A 25955-nucleotide genomic window follows, 5' to 3' on the forward strand; every position below is an offset into this window, starting at 1 on the left:
CCCTCGTTTGGACCCAGGAGCTACTTATTATGATTTACATGTAAGTCCAAGACTATTCATTGTTTTGGAAGTGGAAAGGGGCCCGGGAGGCCCTAATTAGGGTCATTCTGATTATGGGACAGCACCGGTCAGAGAGCTAAGAAGTGGATTCTTCTTTTCTTCCCCATGTCAAAGCTATTTTGAGGTGTATCACAAATTAATTATCTGAACATAGAAAGTACAAAGCAAAATCTCCCAGCCAATGGCCTGGGCCCTTATGGTAGAATTTATTAAACCTAAGTCCTCATGTATGTATATAACCCGAGGTGGTGGGGAAACTCCCTTTACCAAGCACATATGATGCTGGTGGTGGCGGCGGCGGCAGCAGCAGCTGACCACTATCGGGTGCTTACTCTGTGTCGGACACGGCGCTGAGAGCTCCCATACATCGCCTCGTCTAGTCCAAACAATAACCCTGTGAGGAAGCACTAGTTTTATCCCTAGTTTTCAAAATAAGTTAGAGATTTATTATAAAATCGCCTCAGGGCCACACAGCTGGTAAGTGGTAGAGCCATCATCTCAACTCAGACAGCCTTACCGCGGAACCCAGATTTTTCAGCCCAGGGTTAGTCTCAGCACTGAGTGTTCGCCTCTATGCTGGAGACTCAAATTATGCTGTCTCAGTTAGTGTAATGGATAATATAAGCCCTTTCTAGCAGAAGAAGAAACCGAGACTCAAGAGAAATTATGGTCCTTGCCCAAGATTTCCCGCTATTAAGTAGCTGAGCTAGAATTTGAACTCAAGTTCCAAATCCTGAGCTCTTCTCACTGAACCATGCTACGTCCATTTACAGCTCAGCCGTGGCGTGGGGTTCTGGATGGAGCAGCAAACACGGAACAGGCTAAAGCCCACGGGACAGTTCAGCGTGAATGACTGTCTCAAGCTGAACAGGCTCATAAATATGAGGAGTTGATACATTGATCTGCACATGGTGTAAGTCATCTTTGTTTTCTAGAAGAACTTCAATTTTAGGATGATGTTTGCTGTTATCTTGATGAATGGCTCTTGTCACCTGTAGTTCATTCATCAAATTTTTTAAGGCAAGAAGAAGCATGTGAAATAAAACATACACAAGGGGTAGAAAACCTCCTGGGGATTCTTCCCAAAGGAGTCCACCCATGAGCCTCAACTTTTCTCCTTCCTGGAACATTGATTTTGCCTTTAATTCACCAGCTCCCCAAAGAGCTTGGCAAGACTAACACTTTAGACGGGTATGACATGGTTTTACGTGGCACCACGTGATACTCTGTGCCGTTGTGCTGATATAATGTGGCAAAATATACAGTATATTAAGTTCTTCGATTACGAATCTACTAACAAAATGCACTTTCTTTTTTAATTTTAGTTATTTTCATTTTTATTGTATTTTCTCCAGAACACTGTCTTAGCTTTCAATAACTGTCAAAATAACTTCCATCTGAACTGCAAAGGAGGTAGCCTCAGAATCCCTCTCTGAATAGTGAGAACCATCCGCTATTTTAATGGTCTGACCATGCTGGTCAGGACTAAACAAGGAAGAAGCTCTGTGGGTCCAGCCTTGCCATCAGTCCCACATGTCTACAGAAAATGAGGAAAGTCTCTGAAAACTGAACACATTTGACAAGGAGTGACCTTAGAAATCATGTCTGGGTAACAAGGTGTACTCCTGTCTCCTGACAAGGTTCGCTTCATCAGCAACTCTTTCTTTCGATCAAATCAGATGTATTGAAATTTGAGTGCCCAGAGCCACTCGTAGGAAATGTAAGTGCACTTCGCTCCAAGTAGCTGCTGATGGAATCTGAAGTGGGTGGGTGGCAAGCCACGTGCTGTAGCACAGGTGCAAACGGCGGCGCCTCAGGAGCAAATGCTACATGTCTTTGGGCTTTGAATTTCCCTTTCACATCGGAAATGGGGTGGGAGCCTCTTTTGGCTAGGCAAAATGGACTCCCACGACCTTCCATCTCCGTCAATCTTGTTTCAAGCACTACTTATTTTTGCTTCTTGGTCTGGCTTCTCTGTGTGTTTGGTTGGTGACCTCTTCAGATCTGTGGAGTGTAGACAAATGCGGCGACACTTCGCTTACAAGAGTAAAGCATCTGAACCACGTCTCACTGAAAATTGATCAGGGTGGGCAGAACAGGTCCATCTCAAAACTGATGCTTTCAGAAACTGAACCCGTGTTAAGTAGTATTGAGCATGCCTCACTCAATTATCACCCCTCACCGAGAACATATCATTAATAAAATAATATGGCCATTCCCCATTCACCCCTCCCCCTCCCCCCAATGTATGTCAAAGGTCATGCATCCATGAGGGAAAATAAGATGACAGACGGACATCAGGCAAGGAGAGATAGCACAAACACAAAGGGTATGTTCAGGCAAGGAGCGAGGATACAAACACCAGGGATGTAAATTTCAAAGTGAAACAAGCTAAAGGGAAAGCGAACAGCTTAGGGATGAAGGAGATAAAAGGACAGATACCTACCCAGGCCTGCGCTATCTAGCTACCGGCCTGTGGACTTATATTATCAGCACTGGGCTCCCCACTGGGCTCCCCAAATGGATCACTGTTGGATGAGGCCTGTGATCCATCAGGCTAGAACACAAGAAGATAACACTTTTTTTTTTCTTTTCGACAACTGAAAATATAAGACAGCAGCACATACTTTCACGCACACAAACAATCAGCTATTTTAATGGAGACGGCAACTTTCAGTCAGAGGACGCCACGCCCACAAACGCCAGACCTAGTAAGAACAACTTAATAAATGGACAGTTTTTCACTGCTCATTGGAGCATAAAAGAAAGCCCCTTAGTGGCCCTTTAAGACCTTAAGCGCCTGAGCCAGCGTTCTTTCCCATGTAAGTTTCCTCATGCACTGTCTATGGCAAATATAGACATTTTAATTTTAAGGAAAACAAAACTGGAAAGAATAAGCCCGCCACTTACAGCTTCTTGCTCTTCGCTTTTGCTGGGGCTTTCGAAGCCCTCTTCGAAGATGTCATCTGTGGTGGGATCACTGGCGTGGGATGCGGAGGATTTGGACGGAGAGCTCTGTCTAGGGGCCGGGGTTGGAGCTGCACAGAGACCAGGCAGAGACAGGACGCATTGTCAGTGTCTTTGACACATGCTGTAGCCGTGTGTGCCCCACAGAAACCTCAGGGATCGGGTAATGCTCGAGTCACGTCACAGGACTCCTCTTTCTGTCACAGGTCAAACTGGTGGAACGGTTCACTCTTTCTTCTGTGCATATTTATGTTGTCCTCTCACATTCTTGATGGATGGGAGGGTGCTGGTCCACACGGAGGAAATAATCAGTGGTTCTCAAGGGATGGTCCCTGAATCAGGGGTATCAGCTACATCTGGGCACTTGCTAGAAGTGCCAATTTTTTGGACCCTTCTCCACACCTGCTGAATCTGAAACTCCGTTTTCCTGTACACTCACGTGGAGAACCAGACTTTTTTATTTTTCCTTCTCTATTTCTTAACATCATACGATTAATTCAATAAGTCAATCAGAGGACAATAATACACATTGATTGCCTTCTCTGTATCTGATACTGTTAGAAATTGGACAGATAATATCTGTAATCCTCATAAAGCCTCCTTGGAGTAGGCTATCACAATTACACAGATAAGGCAAGTGAAGGATGCTAAATTGCTCCAGGCCACAGAGTTGGCAAGCAGTAGAGCCAGGCTGCCTATCCTGACACATAGTAGGCATCTGATAAACACGTGCTAAATAAAGTGTCTCAGCGGCCTGGGAAAGGGCTGTACCGAGGGCAACCTCACAGCTGGCGCTGTATTCCTCCTTCTTGCAAAAACGTGCATTTTCTCTCCTGGCCGTCCTGCATTTTCCTCTCATTTGTGCCCGAGGTTAACAACAAATATGCCATTTGAAACCACTCTTCCTTCAAAAATTTCTAATTTGCCATTGAAAATACCAGTCACTGGCTCAGACCCAAGTGAGGGGGTAGCGGCACGGCTTGAGTTAGTAGCTGAATTTCAAACACCATTGATAAGGCCTCCCTATAATACCTTTGCAGAATTTCCAAAAGCTGGCTGCTTATCAGACAGTGGGTGAGTGAATGTAAAGCTTGGGGAGCTCCTTTCGCCTTGGTGAAGCTATCTACAGTGAGAACAACAAGGCAGTTTATTGTGTGCCAGCGAGCTACACGCTGTGCCGGGCACTTTGCATTCATTATGCTCTCTAAGATAAACACCTGAGACACTACAGAGAGGTGAAGTGACACCTGACTTTCTCAGGGTTAGCACAGCTGTGGAGCAGGAGCACTGGGATTCAACACTGTCTGACATGGTCTGTTCCACTGCACTTTTCTACACAAGGTTTACTTTGGGTCTAATGGATCCTCCAGTTAAAACATTTGAAAGATGATGCTCATGGCAAAGAGGACAGAAAGGTTGGTTTCGATCATTCTCTTTAAAATAAAAACATTGTTTTTCTCTAATTTAGAAGGAAGTCTGTTTTGTGTCATGAGATGATTATGGAACAAACTAGTCAGAGTAGATCTGAGTGAGATAAGCGATAGGGAAACACCCTGATAAGTTGTGGGCATTTAATAATTGTTAGTGCAGTCCAATTCTGAACTGGGTGTGATGTGGATTATTGCTTACTAAAGGCTAAGAACCCCAGCTGAGCTGCCCAATCTGAGAGGTATACTGGTCATACTCTTTAAATGAAATCAATAGGGAGCATAACTAGGAGTTTATTTACACAAGTGGTTTAAGCTTTAGAAGGTCTTTTGGGATACCTCTAACTCTAAAACAGTGATTCTCAGTCTGCAGCTATTCCACTCCCAGGGGGCATTTGGCAATATCCAATCGTCTTTGATCATGACTAGGGAGCAGATGGATACCACTGGCATCTAGTGGGCAGAGGCTGGAGACGCTGCTAAAAATCCTACAATGCACAGGACAGCCTCCCACAGCAAATAATCATCTGGCCCAAAACATCAATAGTGCCCACGCTGCAAAACACTGCTCCAAAAACACAGCAGTAAACGAGTGACCTTTGTTTCATCTGTTTCAGTCTCTGTGACCTTTCCCCAAATGCCTCCCATGTTCTAGAGACTGAGCTAGCAGTATGAGAAGAATAGGGGTGATTATGACCTGTCCCCTGTCCTCAAGGAACTTAAACTTCCCTCTTCTGTTTGCAGCTGGTGCACTGAAAGAGAAATCTTTGTTTTCAAAAGGTACCTGCTTATATACGCATGGCCATCATTTCTTTAGCATTTCGTCTTTTTGTTCATTATTCGTCACTGAAACCCTGAGTGGCAGTTAATAGAGAGGCCTCACTATGTAGAGCGTCTGGCCTGAGTGGGAGTAGGCTGCTTATCCGCATAGAAGGCGTTCATTTCCAGACAGCACCCTGAGTCTGGCTGAAATGACACTGTCTAATTATGTTAACATTAGGGTTTTTTTTTTTTTGACAATTTGTGGCCTTGGCCGAGCAGTGATCCATACCATCGTGACAGTAATGAAAATGCCAGACTCAGTGTTCTGTGAGCCTTTCCTTTCCCCTTATCGGTTCTCAGGGTATGGGCTGAATCTCCAGATGCCCTCCCCGCACAGTGCTGACCAAGCATGCGCGTGTTCAAGGGTATCTGGATTCTCATTGGCTGCAGCGTTCTGGTTTTCCAGATGTTTGCAGCAGAGAGGTGAGCGGGGGTAGAGCCAGTGAGTATCAGAACTGGAATGGGGCACACTGCTTACTTCACCCATGACCCGGCTGAGGGCGAGGGAAGTCACACACGTGCCCCATGACCCAGCTTGTGGTGGAGGAGCCAAGATCACAGCCCTGGTCCAGAGCACCGCACAGAGTCACTCAATATGCGATAGCAGTGACAATAAAGCCACCTCGAACTCTGTGGAGTGTGTAAGGTTTTAGTGTGTGTCACTGACTCTTGTCAATAACCCTGAGCGTAAGATAGATGAGGAGGCCGAGGCGCACAGAGATGAAACGACTTGCACTCAGGCACAAAACTAGTAAGTCATACAGCTGCTGCCCAGGCTCCCAGTCCGGAGCTTCCTGCTCTGCCACCATTTTTCTTTCCAACTGGCCTAAGCTCCGAGCCAGCATCTGGCCTCAGCTCTACCAGCTGTAGGAGGCCTCATGGTCGCTATAACTCTGCTGTTAAGTTTTCCTCTGACCTGAATTTTTTAATTTATTATCCTTATTCCTAAAGATTTTTCAGTTTACATACACCATTCATTTTTATTTCAGTGAGCCATTCAAAAATCTCTGTCATAGCTGGGATATACATGAGTGAATGAATGAATGAATGAATGGGCAAATGAACAAAGATCGAAGAGGCAGAGTGACATGGCAGAAAAACAACAAGCTTATATTCAATTCTACCACTTTGTCTATTCTCTTTGTCTTTGGGTCTCACTGTCATTATCTGTAATAGGTCCAAGAAAACTTGCCGTAAGCACTATTACGAGTATAAAAGTAATAAATATAAAGCATTGGGGGAGACAGGTGAGTTATAATTGGCACCTAATAATTGGTAACTATTATTACTAGCAGCAAGAGTAACATAAACAAAGGGCCCTGTCGAATGGAAGTAAGATGAGCTCTCTGACCCTAGAAACAAGACGTCACTCCCACTGGGTTTATGAAGGGCACTCACGTGAGTTGGTTGATGGCGTGGTAGAAGTCACAGGGGTCAAATTCAACTGGGAGATGTCAAAGTCATCACAGTCATCTGTATCCTGTGCCACCCCGACTTTGTTGAAGTAACTGGAGAAGGCCTCTGAGGTACAGGTGAGGGAGGGTTGGTCGGATTTGCGGGAGGGCACCGGTGGAGGCTGGGCCATCTGGAAATCCTTAAACATTTCTTTCCCCATTTTCTGCCTGGGCTTGTCGGTCTGTGGACTTGACCTGGTGGAGTCACCCGTGGCTGGGACGGTTGCAAGGGGGGTGAGGGGACCTTGGAACATGGCGGCTGGCAAAGGCATAACAGTTTGTGTGGGCATGAAGGCGGCGGGCGGAAACTGCCCGGCCACAGTTGGCCAGGGCTGCTGAGTGGCAGGGAAGAGACCCGGCTGGCCCCATGCGATGGGCTGAGCCCCCGGCATCACCTGAGCGACTGGTGGCTGAGCACCCATGGCAATCTGCTGTTGGACGAGGGGCTGCTGGCCCCAGAAGGATGGGAGGACGGCGCCCATTGCAACGTAACCTGGAAGGTAAAAAAGAAGAGTCAGGCATCCTGGGAAAGAGTAGTTCATGGAGGCAGGTGATGGGCAAAAAGGTACTGAGGGAATGCCTAAGCGTCAGGCTGTGTGCTAGGGCCCGGGGATGCAAGGATGAATAAGATGAAGTCCTGTTCTCATGGGACCTGCCTTCCAGAGCAGCAGTCATGGGAAACCTCTCTAAGGAGATGACTCCTAAGCCAAAGCTAGACTGCAGTGAGGGAGCAAGCCAGGCAGGTATGTGGGTGGTGATAATAATATTGCTATAATTGTTGAAGGTTTCTGACATCACATAGCCTCCACAGCCAGTGTGTCTCAGTGGAAGGGGCAGAGGACTAGAAACCAGGCACACCTGGCTTTGATCTTGCCTCCCCCTTTGGCTAGAGCTAGGGCCTTCTCAACTGTGGAGCTCTTTGGTGTGAAGCCAGGTCATAACATCTTCTTTCCCAGCATCAAAGTCATGGGCAAAGCAAATAAAAATGGGAATGTTGGAGTTTTAGAGGCCAAGGTGAAAATTCAGACTGCCACTTCTTATCTATGGAATTTGGGGAGAGCTTAGGGGACTCTCTAAGGCTCCCTTCACGGACATGGACATAAAATACCTCCTGCCTCATTTGGATGGTTTAGAGATCGAGTTCATAAATTTGAGGTGTGAAGTCCTACACTTGACAAAGAGTGAACATTCAGTAAATGTTAGCAATTAGTATGATTTTAATCAGAGCCTATAAATATGTACTTAATAGCTTGCTCGAATGCAACAGACATGCAACAAATAAGCTATCAGTATTATTATGCATTTCTGAATTATTATTATGCCAATTTTAGAGATTACATATATAGGTTATTATCTATTCAGGAGCACCGCACAGCAGCACAGGTTGGGCACTGCGAGCATCCAAGGGGCGTACTCACGTATGTTACTGTGATAAGATACAGTCGTTTTTAAAAAGGAGTGCAAGTGACACTTTTTATGGTAACGACAGTAACAATAATAATTTCCACGTATTAAATGCTTACAATGTACCAGGTACAGCATTAGGTGCTTTACATTTCACAAACTCCCTGTGGGGTGGGCATTATCTCCAGTTTGGGGATGAGGAAACTGGCCCTCAGAGAGGACAGATACCTCATTCAGGGTCACACAGCTGGCACAAGGTGGCATCATGATCTAAAGCCATCTGTCTCCGAAGCCAGTGTTCTTCCTCTGCGCCAGACTGTGTCCCCCAGAGCGCCAGGACAGATTTCCGGTGCTGCACAGTCAGTGCCACTGGCCTGGCCATCGAGTGTTTTAGCATAATGGAGGCCTGGAGAAACTCCCATGTGCTTCCGGTGGACCCTACCCTTCTCAGAAGGTACGATGGCCACATGCACGCACAGTCAAGCTTGGGAGACAGATGACCAGGCCAGGCAGATCAGAGAAGCTGGCTTTGCCTGGCCTTTCAAAACCAGCATTTTTATGGCTGCCTGAAGGAATTTGCAGGTACTAAGCAGCAACACCAGGAAAAGAGGAGGGACGGGTGCAGGGGATCACAGCTACTTCCAAAGGAAAGGCAGGCAGGCGCCATGGCACTGGTCATGTCATGGGTCATGTCAGTGACTCTGGTGAGCCCAGAGCAAACAGGTGCAGGTGCCCCCTCATGCCCCAGTCTCCCATGCGCCTGTCCTTGAGTTGATTGATAAAGGATAGAGCCAACATTGAAAGCTAGGTCATTTCCTCGCAAGGTGAGAGGAAACTCCAGCAGGACTGAGACAGGATATGGAGAGGAGTTAATCTTGATGATTAACTGAGCAGTGTTAAAGGCTTTTATGAAATGAGGCTGGGGTATCAACAAACACAATAGACTATATCTTTATGAGACATTTCAAACTTGAAACTCGCTTACATTGCCTGTTGCCTTGCCCATCATATAATAGTGTCAGGACTTAAACCTAGCAACACACTAAGAATTGCGCAACTTTGTTTTTACCTTCTGATTTATTTTGATGGGGCTCAGTGGATCTCAATGGGAGTGTTACTGCCCCCTAGAGGATGATTAGGAAATTTGTGGGGCGTGTTTTGGTTGTCATAACTTGGTGGCTGGGGCTTGGGGCACTACCCGCTTCTTCAATGCAAGCGCACTGATACTAGACGTCCTTCAATGTGTGAGACCGACGTGAACAAAAAATTAGCCTACTTTCTATTTATGATTATTTGGGCGTAGACTGAACTTTGAGTTACACAGAAATTCAAAGTTTCTTTTTACAAGTTTTAATGTACTTAATGTTCTGGGAATGTGACAACGGTGTACGTTGAGAGAGGACTGTTATTTTCTCTTGCTTGGAACACTGTCAAGAGTTGTCCACCCATTTGGAAAGCCACGGTCCCTCACCGGAACACCTCTGGTGGTGGCTGAGCCAATGTGACACTCTTGTATTATATTTCTTATGTTTCTTACATGTTCATACCTGGCTACTTAGTATGTCTGCTGCTGTGTTGTACTTAGCTTTGTCCCGATTGAAATACCTATATTTTTATTATAAATTAGCTTTCTTTTATTTCTTCCTTACACTACTGTTAGGGAACTATATTGATTTTTGAAAACCTGTATGCAGATGGGTTATATCATCTAGGAATTTCATTTCATAACATCACAAGCACATGTAACTACAAGAGAGCACTGGATCTGACCATGTGGAGAGCCATCACGGGTCTTTCAACCACCCCACCCCTGCTGCCCATATTGGCGAAGGATGGAAGGCCTCAGCCTCCCCGCAAGCCGATTTTTTGCTTTGTTTCCTTTTCACCCTCCTTGATGCCACCAGAGGACTGTTCTAAAATGCAAACATAGTGCTTCATTTTCTTGAGTATCAGGCTCAGATGCCTTAGCTTGGTTTATGAGCCTTTGGGGGCTCCCACCTCTTTTTAAAAAGAAAAAAGATTTATTTATTTTTTTAGAGAGAGGGGCAGGGAGGAAGAAAGAGGGAGAGAAACAGGATCATTAACTGGCTGCCTCTTGCACACCCCCAAATGAGGACCTGGCCTGCAACCCAGGCACACTCCCTGACTGAAAATCAAACTGGGGACCTTTTGGTTCTCAGGCTGATGCTCAATCCACTGAGCCACACCAGCCAGGTCCTCTTCTCTACTTCTTCATCCCCATTTTCAATTGACACCTTTTCCCCCAGCCACTGCGAACAACACTCAACCTGCTCTCTCTCACCTCTGCTGGTCCATGTCCCTAGAGAGCCATCCCATACTTCTCTATGTGGCTACCCAGCATTCGCTCTTTGAAACTCAGCCCAGCCTCACCTCTGTCTGACGCCCTCCCAGACCTCTAGACTCAGATGGTTCTCCTTGAGCTCCCACAGTCCTCACGTTCGTATCTGACATGGCACTTGTCACACTGCCTTGCAATTGTCTGGTTATTTTGTCTTCCCTCATTGGACTGGAAACGACCTGCTAGCAGAAACCCCTATTTTCTCTCTTCCCGCTCAGCAGGTAGCACAGTTTTGGGCACACATCAATTGCTCCATAAATGCTTGAGACTGGAGAAAGGCTCTGTACAAAGGTGGATGAGTCAAAGTAGAATAAACACCTTCGCTGAATTTTTCCAAGTAAACTCCAAGATCTGCAAGTGCTCTGATCTCTGATGAACTCACTGTTGGTGGCAGGGATTTCCCCCCCTTATCATTTTCCCTACAAGGAACCAACAGATGGGCTGTGCACACGTTTCTGGAGAGAGCTGTTAACATGTCTCTCTGGCTTCACACCACCTGTTTCAGATCAAAGTACAATATTCGGAAGGGAAAAGAAGGAGCACAGGGTAATTGGGCATCATATTTGGGAACTTGCAGGGCTCACTTGCTTTGCCTGTGGGGGGGCAGTTCCAGCAGCCAGGGCTCCTCCCAGACCAGTGAGCTAAGGTTCTCTGGCCACACAGCATGGTGCATGCCTGATGGGACACCTCAGTGGCAGGGCTGCGGAAGCCCTGGACACAGGAAGCCACTTGGGGGCTGCCACTGCAGCCACATAACCGCTTAGTAACTGCTCACTCATTAACATTTAGCCGTGGAGGGAGGAGATGCCAAGGAGCATCTGTTTATGCCGTGGAGTTCAGATCAATCATGAACCTTGCTGTGAGGTAAAAGGAAACACCTGCATTACTGCCTTGCAGTTAGATTTTTAAGAAGTGTTGAAAATTGCAATTTATAACCAGATGCTGGTACCTGGGGATACATTCATTATTTGCAAAAAGAAAAAAATCGGACTAAAATGTAAGAAAAACACTGAAAATGAAGAGACGTCCCCAGCATATATAGAATGTATGTGGTACCTCTTATCTGTGTTATTTCATTTAACTGACTGATTGATTGAGTCATTCATTTCGGTAATATTCTGACTGTGTGCCAGCACTGTTTTAGTCTCTGAAGATGCAGTAAAGAACACAGCAGTTTAAAAAAATCCTTGTTCCAGTGGAGCTTACGATTTTAGAGAAACTGCAGATTCGTGAGGGCGGTTGGATGCAGCTACACAAAGCATGGGGAGCAGAGCCAGGGCTCCTGATGAACAGGTAGCAAACATCAGGTGAGCGCTTACTTATGAAAATGCTGCCAGGCACTTGCTGTATTTCACTACCCGTATTAACTCGTGCAATCCTCAGAACAGCTCCGTGAGCTGGAACCTTGTCCCCATTTTACATATAAGTGCCCTGAGGCCCAGAAGAGCCGTAGCTGAGTTAGTGGTGGGTCTACCTCTCCAGGCCCCCTAGGCCAGCTTCACCATGAACAGTCAGGAGGCTGAAGACCTAAACTTTATTACATGCATTAAAAAAAATTTCAAGAAGATAAAGGAAAATAACCTAGGTAGGACAAGACATATTTTCTTTTACTTTAGAAATCAGAGTAATAATAATAATAATAATAATAGTATTTTCCACATGAAGCATCTACAAAATACCACATTCTTCAAGGCACTTAACTTTTCATTTAATCCTCATGAGATTGCTACAAGGTAAATAATATTTTCAATTCAGTTATAAAGATGAAGAGACTCTGGCTCTGACAGGTTAAGTAATTTGCCCAGAAGTCTAAAGCTTCTGAATAAATGGCTGAGCCAGGATTCAAGCCCAGCCTGTTGGCTGTGAAAGCCTCCCACAGCCTGTCCACCCCACTTCATGTCCCGTGCACCTGTCACGGGCTCTGCAGCTATGGATGGGGAGACAGAGATTCAATAGCTGCAGAGATTTTTAAGGCCAGTTAAGGGAGAAAAAAGGCCAGATAGTTTAACACCAACTGAAACCTAGTTTTGTTCCTCACCATATTTTAAGTAGAGTAAGAAGAAAGCAAAATATGCTAATAAAAATTAATTTTAGATGTATGTTCTAAAACTTGGAAGCTTGGAAGTAACCTAACCACTTTTTTTTTTTTTAAGCAGCTGAATAAACCAAACCTGGATGTGCAGAAATGGCGTGTCCATAGTTTGCAGCACGGCTGGTCAACCAGCAAGATTGAAATCTAGGCCTTCAAAGCCCTCGTCTGGCACAGGCTGGGGAAGAGGCCCAGAGCAGTACCGTGCCTGGCACAGGCCAGTCCTCAGGGGCTTTTCATCGAATGTTAGGGCTGGAAGACATGAGAAATTGTCTCCAGTCCCACCTTCTCACCTACAGGGAAGGGCACGATGACTTGGAAGGGCCAAGTCATTCCTCCTCTGCCCGGGGTACTCCCAACCCTGATTCCTTCCGGGCTCTCTCCCTGCCACTCCCAGTCTGCTCACAGCCCATCCTTGTACGAGCCCCTTCTGATTACAGCCTGTACATACACCTGCCCTTCACCTGCTCCAAAGCTCCCCTATCCTGAGCTACATTTTATTTTTGTCCATACCACTTACTATTTTCTGACATAGTACATAAGTCGTTTTTGTATTGTTGCCTGTGTCCCTAACAGAAAGTAAGCTCTCTGCAGGCAGGCATCTGTCTGTGTGAGTTGTAGTCCCTGATACACCCCAGGCACCCAGAACCGAACCCAGAACCGAACCTAGAACACAGGAGGCACTCTGAATATCTGTGGGATGAACATGCCTGCAAATTAGTGAGTTCAGTGCCTGGAGTTCCCATCACCTGTCCCAGCATATCTTCATGAATCAAATAATGAGGACAAAGCACGGGTATTCTGAACGCAAGGTTGATGGCACAGGCAGGTAGTGTCTTTCTGATGGGAGACTGTTATTCTTATTTAAAAAGACATACTTTAAGGAAATGTGAAGATCCATGTTAGGTAAGGAAACGTATTCATCACCACTAGCCCATTTTAAAGATGGGTAAAAAAGAGTCAATTGGGAAACTTAGCGACTGAATACATTTCTAGGCTACCTGTTGCTTCTAAAAGTTCACAGTGATCCCTGAGCTCATGGTGAATAAGTGTAACTACTTCAGAACAGGGTACACATTTTTCATTCACTTTGAATAACAACGAGGTTTATATTTGGCGGCAAGAATTTGCTTCTAACACTATATAATTAAAAGTCATTACTTATAGAAAAATAAGCAACTAGATTTGTATTCTAGAATACTTCAACTACATTTGCTATTTATAAGAATAATGTAGGGAAAAAAAGATGAAGCTACAAACTTCAAATATGTACTTAAAGAAGGCAAAAAAGTCTTCAAGTCTCCCCTGGATGTAACAAGGAGAACTGGTACCACCTTTGGCTGCGCCCCGGCAGTGTGGGCTGGCTACCCGGCGTGCCCGACGCTATGGAAACAAGATGCTTGAGATCCCACTGGTTTGTAACTCACCTGCGATACTGCTATTATATACAGGGTCTGGCACAAAGAACACCCCTTTTTTATTACAAAATCATAAATGTGTAATTCTGTAACATAACAACACCATCACACTCAAGCATAGCATATGACATTTTAGGTGAAATGTTCAAATTAAAGCCATAAATTATAACACCCATATTATTAGCCTACCAACCACACTCAAGCAGGCGTTACTTCTGCTGGACCCTGTATTTTTACCCTGTTGTACAAGTAGAACATGTATTTTAAAGAACATTTGGAACACAGAACAAACACTTTCTAATCAGTAAGAGCCACATTAGCCTCTCAATTCACTGTTATGCAGTTTGCTCTGGTTCCTTAGGTTTCTCGTATGGGGCACCTCCCCCTACTTGGATCTACAACCACATGAGTCAGATCACATCTACCAATCAGATCTCAAGAGGTCTTTGGGGAACTAATGGACTCACCAGCTCCCAGTTTGCACCTTTCTCCTCTGGCTGAGATGAACAGGAAGAAAGGGACTTGAACTGATTTGCAAGGCTGTGTGTGCACCAAGTTCCCTAAAGCTACACACCTGAGTAACCTAGAATCTTGAACACTCCAGGTGAAAGACACCACTGAATTCCAGCCCACAGCATACCAGGCCTTTGTAAACCGTACCCCGCAACCCCATGGCAGCTTCTCAATGTCACCTGAAGAGTTACAAGGGGAGAATGGCGGTCCCACAGGCACTGACATAATCTGACAGCTGGTTCAGTCAACCCTTTCTCCAAAGGAAGGGGAGCAGGTGGAAGAGGGCTTACCTGAGGGTACAGCAGCAGTGCCGAAAGGTACAGAACCAAACATGTCTGCACTCGCTGGAAGTGTCTGAGATGAAGACGGGATAAAGGCATCACCTGGAGTTGCAGGAGTCTGTCAGACAGAGAGAGGTAGAGGGTGCATGAGGCTCCTGGGAGACCTGGCTCCGCAATCATCAAGCACCGGAGGCAACAGGTGCAGGAACTGAGCGTGTGTGGGGGGCAGGTGTGCATGGGTGGGTGGGGGAATGCTGCAAAAGCAAGCCATAGTCCAGGCCACTTAGGTGGTATGCAAACCAGGAACTGGTGACACAGATAATCTGTAAAATGGGCAACATGATAACTACTTCTAGAGCTGCTGTGAGGATTACATGAGATCATGCATTCAAATCACCGAGTATCAGGCTGAGGCATATAGTAGGTGCTCAGCAAACAAAGGCCAGTATCATGACTATTCAGTTTGAGTCCCTACCTCTTAGGGGTGATTTCAGGCCTTCAAATTTTTCTATAATATCTGGCTTTCCCCTTTAAGACCCAGTCAATTCAAACGGACCTACACTCACCTACTGAGGACCTACTGTGCGCCCAGCTCAGGGTTTGTTACTCAAAACACAGTCAATGAACAACAGTTGTTGACTAAATGAACCAATGAAACTTAGCAACTGGAGCAGAGATCCTTGTATCCTGGTGCCTCCCAGAATTTTGCCTGAGTCTTCACGTGTAAGAAGTAAGTATTTTTAAGAAGATGATTTTAAAAAAGGCCTGACCTGTAAACTCTACAGTGGGGCCATGCTGGAATTTGAGAAAGGTCAGTTGCATGAACCACTGGGTAAGGTGAAGGGCACTGAATTAAAAACATCAGTGTGCAGTTTCTTTTTAAAGGTCCTCGTCTATTTACAGAGGCCCTTTGCCTACAGAGTCTGTGTATTCGATGACGTAATATTCTTACTTTCCCCCCATTGGGATAGACTGGGGCAAGTAATTAATCCTGAAACCAGGGCAATTAGACAAGGCCGTTTTTAGACTAGCAGCCTGGGGGAAGAATGGCACTGTTCTGAGGATAATTAAATACCCATTTGGACCGCACTTGGGTTCAGGGCCAGAAACACAGCCATGAGATGCTGCATTAAGCACTTTTACACACAATCAACATCATTCTCTTTTTCACAATGTGACCTTGGGTGAGTCACATGTCTTCTCTGGGACTCAGTTTGCTCATCTGTAAAATGAAGGGAAAAGGTTATGAGATCTCTTCAGGCCTTTCGGGCTTCATAGTCCCACGGTTCTGAGATCCCCGGTGCCCAGGACACAGCTGTTCTGCCTGGAGATGGAGGAGGGAATTACATGTACTAGAGCTGTCCAGCTTCCCTGGAGACAGGAGCTGCTGTCCCCTCCTTCACAGCTGCTCTGGACATCAGGTGTTGGTAACAGAACAGCTGTGCCTAGATTCCCTGGCGGCAGCTGTGGGCAGCGGGTCTCGTGCCATCTGTCTTCAGTGGTGAGGTTACAGCCTTTTCTCTGTGAGGCACAACTCGCCAATGAACCGCAGCACCACCCCTAGGTTTGCACAACTGTGCAGTGCCCAGGGGAGCTGCCCCTCCCAGCAGCTTCAGCTGGCACAGCTATGGCTGACTGCTCTCCACCTACCTCTGGGGAGTGGGTACATGGGTATGGGGGTGGGGGAGAGATGCTGAAGGGGCCATCTCAGCTGATCCTGTTTTCCACGGCTACAGGGTGGCCTTTGAATGCATCCAGTTCTCAAAACACTGCGTTTCTGTTTGGTTTTGGTCTTAATACCGATCTTTCTTCTTTTCATGTCAAATGAGGGCTTCCTAAAATCTCTGTCTCCCAGCAAGCAATGACTGAGATACACTAGCTGAACCTGGAGCTGGAACTCCATAGCTTTGTGAGCAGCTCAGGCAAGCTAACAGGCAGGGTGGAAGAGGGGAGGAAAGAAGAGGACGGACAGAGGAAGGAAGGTAAGAAGGAAAGGGCAGAAAGGGGTGGGGGAGAAGATGCTTCCTCTACTGCGCAGACCACCTGGCAGTGCGGGCTCTGGGTCGGTGCTGTTGAACGCCTCACTGTGTCTCTTGTCCTGTTGAGTTTCTTGCCCATACTCCCAACTAGACCACGTGCTCCTTGTAGGCGGGCGACTGCCTCCCATGCATGGGTCTCTCCACTCCCAGCATAATAGCAAGTACCCAGGGGATTTGTAATTGCTAATGCATGATCTCATTGACTGCTCAAAATAGAAGCATGTATCATAATTTCTTTTAAAATTTAATCAAGGAAATTGAGATTTAGAATTACTAGTTATTTTGCCCAAATCACACAGCTTGAAGGAGTCAGAGTTGAAGTCCAGTGGCAGGCCTCTTTTGCCCAAAGCCCCTCTTCTGGCCAGTGTGAGGCTGAAGAAGAGAAGGGAAGCGATGCCAGCCTCAGAGGTCAGTGCATACTTACGGGGGGAGAGGTTATATCAGGAGGGGTGGACATGTCCCCAAAGAGTTCTAATTGGGTCACAGCCTGCAAAGACATAAAAGATAATGATGTAACCACAAGGAAGGATGCTGATGCTGCTGGGCACTGCTTGAAAACCAGTATCCTATGAGGACAAATATTTCTCTCTTTCAACACAGCTATATAAACAATGAGCCCAGTTGGTCACCACTAGGCCTCACGATCCTAAAGACAACCTCTGAGGTGCAGCCAGAATCAGTTCCCGCTTCCATGTGTCTGGCTGTTCATGCGGGCTCAGTCCAGGAGATTCGAGCTTGGCCACCTCCCATAAACCATGCTCATGCCACTTCACATGTGTTTACCATCACCGCCAGCACTGTCACTGTTCTTCGGGAGGACAGGCAAGAGGGCAGTCCCATCACTGGTTTTTCTTTCCTGAGTGCACCCACATATACAAAACACCTCTCGCATGCTAAGTATAGCAGGACATGACTTCGCAGCCACTTCTCCATAAATGCCCCCAATATCCACGACCCTGAGAGGTTGGCATCAGCATCCCCATTTTCACAGATGAATAAACTGAGCCACACAGAGGTGACCTCAAGGTCACCCAAGCTACAACTGGAATTTTCTGTGCACAGAGTATGCAGGCACATAAAGTCCCTGAAAGAGTCTGTCTTGAGAATAAAAAATGTAGTTGGAGGAAAAGAAAAAATGTATTTAATACCAGGAAGGGCATCAGAAACAGCCCAGCATATACACTATTAATCACTCCTAGCAACTCCATCGCTGCAGACATCATATCATCCATATTCCCCATCCATCATACGGGAGTGTCTGAGCAACGCCAGCTTTAGCTGTGGAAGCAACCCTTGAAGATATACTTAGAAATAAATCTGCATACTCTCCCAGCTTCAGAGACTATAGGGAGTCTACGGCCAGGATTCCAACAGCCTGACTTGAAGTATATAATCACATGCTTTGTGCAAATCTGCCCACTGAGGAAAAGATACTCCCCGCTTCTCTTTGGATTTTGAGTGATATCTTTTCACTGGGGGAACCTAAAAACATCACTCAGTAGAAACAACAGGGAGAGTCTGCCTGCCTGCCTACCATGCAGGCGGACTCTCCCCGCCTGCCTGCCTGCCTGCTTGAATTCTGGATCTCTGTGATGCACACCGAAGAAAGGAATGTTCTCTCCTGCTGACAAGTGAGGGAGCTCTGGTGGCTGGACAAGGTCCCTCACCTGGGACGCTACTTCCCGTCTCTGCCATTCCTCACAGCTTTCGTTCCCTCCCCTGGACAACGGAGATGGTAATACCTTCTTCGCAGATTTATTGACAATATTAATAGCAGGACTTTCTCTGAAGTTCGGCTAAGCATGGCTTAGAAGGTACAAAAGGCTCTTTTGGCTGAAAGAGGCTTAGCCTGTCTTACTGACTTTCAGTTCTTCCCTCTAAGCCTTCAGATGGAATAACGGTGCCTGGTATAAAGCAGGGTCCTATACATGTTAATTTCCTTCCCAACTATGCAATGTTTTTTCCATATACACTGAACAAGTGTCAGGTACTGGGAACATAATGATGAGAAATGCCAAGTGCCTGCCAGCAGGGAGCTGACAGTCTGGTGGGGACAATCCATAGATAGAGATAATTTCAATATAATGCGGTGGGAATGGCAACAGAGGTCTCTATGGGTGCGGTGGGAGCACCTCGCAGGGACCCAGACAGCTTTTGGCAAAGCTTAGTGAGAGTTTTCTCAAAGAAATAGCCCTGATCTGAATCCTGAAGAAGAGAGGCAGTTAGCCAGGCAGCCAAGAAGAGGAGGGGCGGTTGGGAATACACAAGCAGAAAGGAGAGAGGCCTGGAACTCTGAGCAGGTGGGTGCACAAGCAGTTTGGAGTAACCAGGGTGAGGGCGGAGAGAGGAGGAGAGGAGACCAGCGAAGTGGCCAGGGGCCAGGTCAGAATGGGACTCAGTGCATTTCACAGTCATTCCCATCAGCTCTCTACCAACTCGACTCTCTCAGAGGATAGCAGTCCACACTTATTGGATGGTAATGTGATGGCCAGCACGCAGGGTGCTCTCCCGGATCGGCTGGACCCTAAACACCTCCTTATTTCATTAGCTTGTTTCCAGTAAGTTATATTACTTGGTGAAACTATGCCAATCCTTTAGACTCTCTCCCAAATTCATGTAAGTAATGACTCTACTTAACTGAAGTGAAGCTTCTGGGCTGCCTCACAATTGGAACTCAATACTTTTAAGATGGTCCACAGCTATTTTCAGAGGTTGGAAAATATTAAAATGAAGTTAATAATTAAGCTGCACAATATACATTCCAAATGTGCTGAACTCATGGCACACTTTTACTAGCACCATAAATATAATTTACTGGCTATTTTTCTCCTTCAACACAACTTTAAAAATATCCTCCATTCTTGAGATACAGACTTCCCTCCTGCCCGATGATTTTCACTCAAGGATTAAATGAGAAAAACATGCAGAGGCATAAAACATAGATTATTATTTCATTCCATTGGACTTGTATTTTAAACAAAAGCTTGAGTTAAATTTCAGAGAAAAAAATGGATTCCTAGGCCATATACCTAAAAATAATTCGAATAACCATATGTGACTGAGAGTCTGGAGTAACGTTGATTTTAACAGCTTCCCTCCCTATGATGTTAGGCCTTTTATTTGTAATCTGATAAGCCATTTTCCATTGAAAAGGATTGTCGTAATTAATTATTTAAGGGACCGAAGAGAATAAAGCTAACCATCCCCATTTGTAAAACTCTTTACAGTTTACAATACACTTTGCAATACATTATCATCACGTTTGACGCTCGCTGAGCTGCGTGACATCGGCAGCACAGGTGTCTCACCACCTACGTTGTGCAGAGGAGCTGACTGAGACAAAGAGGCTGAGTGACTTGCCTCTGACCAGTTAGCTAAAAGCAGCTGGACTTGACCCTCAGGCGAAGCGGCATCTTGTTTGTCTATCACTTTGCATAGCCTTGGTTAGCCCTCCTACGGGGTGGAAGTCCAGCTCCACCCTGTTCTCCAGCCCAAAGTCGAGCTCCTGAAAGGTCTGCCATGGTTCACACCCACTCGGAGAACTCATCTGGAAGGCCGGCTCCTGGTGCCTACTTGCCTTTCCATTACGAGCTCTTCAGATGTCTTCTTGGAAAGAGAGATGTGGCTGCTGACGGCAAATTCTGCCCCTTCTTTAGTCTGGGGCATTTTCCAGGGTCAGCAGAGTGATACTGGAAGCTGCCAAGGCCACTGACGGGGATGAGGGGTAGTTGGCTGTTTATGGGGGACCTCAATATCCCCATCAGGTCTGTCCCTCCCCAGCCATTCTTGAATATGAACGAGTGATGTTTTCACAAGAATATCTGAAGTGTTACATTGTCCAACTGCTGTTTCAGGGTTAATCTCTAGGTCCTCTGTTCAACTACACTCCTTGGCCCCTCCTATAGAGAAATTCTTAGGGCACCGCTGGTGAAGGCTGAGATGCCTTGGCTGACCCCTAAGCCCCTTCTCACAGACCTACTACCTATGTTTTGGCATCAGGAGCTCCTTCATTTAGGAAAAGCATGGAGCCCCTACTGTATATCAGCTGCTGTGCTGAGAGCAGGGGGTACTGGGAAGAATAAGGCACATTCTTATTCCTACTCTCATGAGCTGGCTATCTGACGGAAAGACAGGCCTATAGACACAAGCAGGGCAGTGTCATGGAGCAGAGAAGCATAAGGGTTAGAAAAGAAAGGGCAGCCTCAGGGCCTTTGCACGTGCTTTTCCTCCTTCCCAGAGCACTCATTCCCACTCCCCCACCCCCATCCCACCCATTGCCTTTCTACCCATCTATCAGGGCACAAATTTGAGGACTTCCCTACCACCCCCCCCAGGAAATGTTTCCTAACTTAGTTTTTATCCCATTGCACTACCTGGAACAGCTTTTGTGATATTTTGATTTCAGTGGTTCTCAAACTTGGGTGCACACTGAAATCACCAGGAGGTAAATATCGATGCCTGGTTTGAAGTACAGCCTAATACCTCAAACTGTAAAAGCTCTCTCGGTGATCCTAATTTGCAGCCAAGGTTAAAAGCCTCTAGAAGGCACCCCGCCCCCGCCCCCAAACACTCTGATGAGGGGTGAGCATATTCATTGGTCTATATATCAGTCAATTTGTTTAAATATTGGTTGTAAGCCAGTGTATCTATTCCAGAGTATGCTGGCTGAGTAGCAGTCTTGCCTGTCGTTTATTCCCAATGGTGCCCTTAGCACATTGTTTCGGTGTCTGAATCCCCTCTATGCTGTTCTACTACAGTACACCTCTCCAGGTTACCTTACCCTACTCTTCCCCACCCTGCCCCACCCCACCACACCTTACTTTAGCCCGTCCTATTCTGTGCAGCGCTGCTCTATTATACTATGAGCTTCTTCTTCCCCACTGCATCTCCAGCCATTTATCAGAATGCCTGGGACACGTTATGAGCTCGAAAAATATTTCTTGAATGAAATGAAGGAGTGTCACTTCCTCTCTGACACACTCTTTCACACACACGCGCGCGCGCGCACACACACACAGTGACTATGTGACCCTATTGCAGGGCCCCCCAGGAGCCTTCCTGCGAACACCAGAGCAGAGCAGAGCGTGCATGAGGATGACCAGACTTAACAACAACAGCCTGGAGGCCTTACCTTTGTTGCCTCCAAAATCTCATCAAAGTCCACCGGTAGGTTTCTGTTCTGCAACCACAAGGCAAGACTTATGAGCGTGAAATGAATGGTGGGGCAATGACACGAGACGGTTCACCAGACAGGGCCCTCTCGTTCTTACCGGGCTGGCCGCGGCAAACCGTTCTTCAAAGTCCTCAATCGGCTGGCCATTCTGAAAGTGGAAGGGGTGATGAGTGAGGATGAAGTGAGTGACACACAAATGACATGGATTAGTGAGTTTTATGAGGATGGCATCTACAGTTAATGCTCGCATGGTCTCAGCGGGCGGGAGCTGTTGCCAGCATCCTGTGAAAACCCTGGAATAAGTTCCCGACATAACAGGTGATCAAATACGGGCCTGATTAGGAAACACAGCAATGGCAAGTGTGTCGGTTTAAAGTTCATCTTCCTGAAATGACAGGTATTACCCGGCCAGTCTCAAGAGTGGCAACAGATAAGAACCTAATCTTTACCCTGGAGATTTTTAAAAGAACACAAAATGTTATCTGCTTTAGCCAAACTTAAGTCTTTAGCCTGTAAACAGCTAGTTTTGTAAGTGACTTTGTGCATGCTGTCCCCTCTGTTTGAAACGCTCTTCCCCTCATCCCTGCAAGCCCAAAGCTCATCCAAATTCTCAAACCTGGCTCAAAGGCCACCTCTTCCATGAAGCTTTCCTTGATCTTCTGAGTTGAAAACCCTCCTCTGAGAATAGCAGCCCATCATCTGTGCTGGTCCCACAGTGAGCTACCTGAACCAGAGACCGTGCTGCATTCACTTGTGAGTCCCCAGGAGCGAACGAGAGGGTCTGGTACACAGCAGTGCTCCCAAATGTATGAATGGAATGAATGTGTGCTTCAAAAGCAGCTGGCTGTTGCCCAGATCTATTGTTTTAATTATTGCTTATTTTGCATATAATTGTTGAGAGTTTCACTAGATTACTCCAAAATATTGCTGCGTCAGCATCCATTTTGTGTGGCCACATGGCCTGCAGCGGCCTTGAACTGACACCAAGCCCTCCGGTGACGCGTGCCCCAGACCGCAGCTTGCAGTCTCCCCACCTCCTAGGGCCTTCCTTCCCCTCCCCATCAAAGGGGTCTAGATCAGACCCCTTACCAAAACTCTGATTTTTGTTGGCTTGAATTGCCAATCCAGGCTTAGCCCAGGAACTCCAGGCACCTCACCCACGGGCCCTAATAAAGGCCTTAGGCCCTGCTGCTCTTTCTCCTGCACCCTGCCTTGGCTTCCCCACGTGGCCCCTCTTCCAGGACCTGTGAACAGTGACCTTCTCTATTCCGACTCTCCTGTGGTCTTCGCTGAACTGCGGCCCACCGTCTGATGCCCCAGGGCTCAACTTAATAAATGTTAATTTAACAAAGTCGCAACAATAATATTTACTATAGATAGTATATAATATCTATCGACATAGATATGTGACTATGTTTCGATCTATATTATGAGCTAATTATTCTTTGGATGATTTCCAAGCAGTGTCACAGTAATATAATTCCGACAATACTGACATTAAAATGAGTTATTATGCATAAGCAGAAATAATGGTATCATTTCCTAATTTTTAGGAGAGCCGCCTGTTGGCAATAGAGGACTGCAGAAACTACTACTTAGCAATCTCATAACACTCACGTGTCAGAAATCACTTTTGCTCTGTCTGTAGGAAACGTGAGTTGACGTCCCTCCGCCCCAGGTACAAGGCTGCGAGGCAGAACCGGAGAACCAATGTGCCGCTGCGGCAGGGCCTTCAGGCCACCCCCCTCAGCGATCCCTGTCATCACCCACCTGCTTCCACCAGGCACTGGCTGCCCAAGAGTCAGCTGTGGCAAAGAAGAGACGATGAACCACCGTGTCAGATAAGTGTAAAAGTTATTATTATTATTTTTTGGCCAGAGGTGGGGAGAGGTGGTGAGACAATATTAGTTTAAGTGATCCTGTAATCTATGGAGTGGCCTGAAAGGTTAAGGGTATGTTGCTACATCCTTTATAAATTCGCACACTTCTAGGGATTTATGGCACATTCCCTACCCACTAGCTCTGGGTCATAACTTTTAATAAAAACATTTTTTAGTGTCCAAAATCTCATTACATCTGTCCAATATAAAAAAGCAAATGGCTTCAGAGCATGATGGATGAATTAAATAAATTTGAAAAACAGCCTGTGGTAGAGTCTCATAAAAACCCCCACCACATAATGAAAATGTGTGAGGATAACCAGTGTTGGCGTGAGCCCGTCACTTTCCTGGTGACAGAGGAGGTGGCCTTTGGTGAGGGGTGCAGTTGGGGTGTGATGAGGCGATTTCACAAATCCAGATGGAGCGTGGTCTGGGCTCGCGAGCAAATGCATCTCCTCGGAGTCACACGGATACAGATTGAGTCGTGGCTGTGCCATGTGCTGGCCGTGTGACCCTGGACAGCTCAATTAGCCTCAGTTTTCTCTTCTTTAAAGTGGGGATGATAATGATGACATCCTACGAGAGGATCAGCTGAGATGTGGGTGCAAAATCTCATTTGGTGTTTGGCACACAGTAGGTGCTCGATAAATAGTAGCTATCATTAGTATCCTTTCATCCCATTTCTTTTGGCTCATTTTTGCAATGCAGACACACAGTTTTTAATGATGGAAAACTATTATTATGTAACACTGGGAAAGAGGAAGAAGAAACAAAAATCTTGCCAAGAGCCCCTAGTTAGATATCACCCCTACCTGAGAGCACAGTCCAGACTCTGTGTCAAAGGATCCCCAACACTTCCGAACACCTTGTCCATTCTTGACCCCATCTGCTCCCTCTCATCTCTATTCCAGTGGCAGTCTCGCCTGACCGTCTTTCCCCCATTCAAGCCTTTTGCCCTTGGCGCTGTGGTTCCCTTCTGGGTTGACCCCGGCTCAGTCATTTCTCAGCACTCCTTCCTCCTGTGCAGGGCACACCTTCATCCAGCCAGGGCGGAGATCCCTCCAGCTCGAGCCCTCTCTCCCTGTCCATCCCCACGGGAAGGGCCTGGAATCCATTCCCTAGTCTCTGCACACCCCCAACCCTTGCTTTATCTACAATCACTGCTAGAGTTTTAGTTTATTTATCTCCAAGTCTTTTTCTTAAGATATATTTTCCATGTATACATGTACTCTACTTTTAAAAACCTAACATGACATCAAATTTCACTCACCACTTAAACTCCCAAGGAGGACTTGAAGGAAGAGAGTCTCCCGCTCTGTTTCTACACAGTGCTTGCCTGAGTTGTCATTAAGACATTAAAATAAAGCTTCTACGGGGAGTTTTATCTTCCCACAATCCTTTTTTGGAGCAGCGGGGACACTACTGTCCATAACTGAGTGGGGTAACTGTTGAGACCGAATTCACGTCACTCTTGCAGGAAGAGTGACAGTGGATGAGGTGGGACTTGATGAACAAAAAAGATGAAAATTTACTCATGGCTGTCACATCAGAAACCCGCAGTGTTCCTCACCTGACTGCACAGTGCAACCCTATCGGGGAGCCTTAGCCAAACCACTGGTGCCTGAGCCCCACCTTCAGAGATTGGGAATCTGTTGGTCTCGGGTGGGGCCCTGGCACCTGTAGGTGTTAAAAGTTCCCCAGGTAATTCTAATGTGCTGACAGATTTGCTAATCACCGAGCTGGGGAATGAACTCTCTGCAGGAATAATTAGAGAAAATCCTACTGGGAAAACTGAAGGCATCCCGATTGATTATGTAATTGATTAATTAATTTCTTCAACAAACATTTGTTGGGCACTTTCCACAGGCTGTGTCCTGGCTAGAAACTGGACCTACAGAGATGAATGACGTAGGGCCCCTGCTCTCCTAGAGCTGAGAGTGAGCCAGGGTATACAATCACTCTAGTTTGCGGGTGGAATGGATAGGAGGGCAAGAGGGAGAACACAGAGCTTCTAGATCTCAGCTCAGACTCAGGCCAATGTTGCAAAAGAATGAATTCAATTACCCATT

At 46.4% G+C, this 25955-nt stretch overlaps 1 protein-coding gene across 10 annotated transcripts in view; it reads right to left on the reverse strand.

Moving 5' to 3' along the window:
* DAB1 (DAB adaptor protein 1) overlaps window positions 1-25955 on the reverse strand; it is a 390626-nt gene that overhangs the window by 11185 nt on the left and 353486 nt on the right. For 5 of the 10 annotated variants that reach the window (XM_071220931.1, XM_071220930.1, XM_071220925.1 and 2 more), the window contains 7 exons: window positions 22104-22154; window positions 21965-22012; window positions 17258-17320; window positions 14804-14912; window positions 6675-7223; window positions 2971-3098; window positions 2507-2617 (listed from right to left, as the gene is read on the reverse strand). In XM_071220931.1, the coding sequence (XP_071077032.1) occupies window positions 2522-2617; window positions 2971-3098; window positions 6675-7223; window positions 14804-14912; window positions 17258-17320; window positions 21965-22012; window positions 22104-22154 (1044 nt within the window). In that variant the 3' untranslated portion in view covers window positions 2507-2521. The remainder of the gene's footprint in view (window positions 1-2506; window positions 2618-2970; window positions 3099-6674; window positions 7224-14803; window positions 14913-17257; window positions 17321-21964; window positions 22013-22103; window positions 22155-25955) is intronic. The other 5 variants (XM_053920559.2, XM_071220932.1, XM_071220928.1 and 2 more) reach the window with 2 other exon arrangements.

The sequence above is a fragment of the Desmodus rotundus genome, chromosome 3 (assembly GCF_022682495.2).
Source record: "Desmodus rotundus isolate HL8 chromosome 3, HLdesRot8A.1, whole genome shotgun sequence".
Lineage (NCBI taxonomy): Eukaryota > Metazoa > Chordata > Mammalia > Chiroptera > Phyllostomidae > Desmodus > Desmodus rotundus.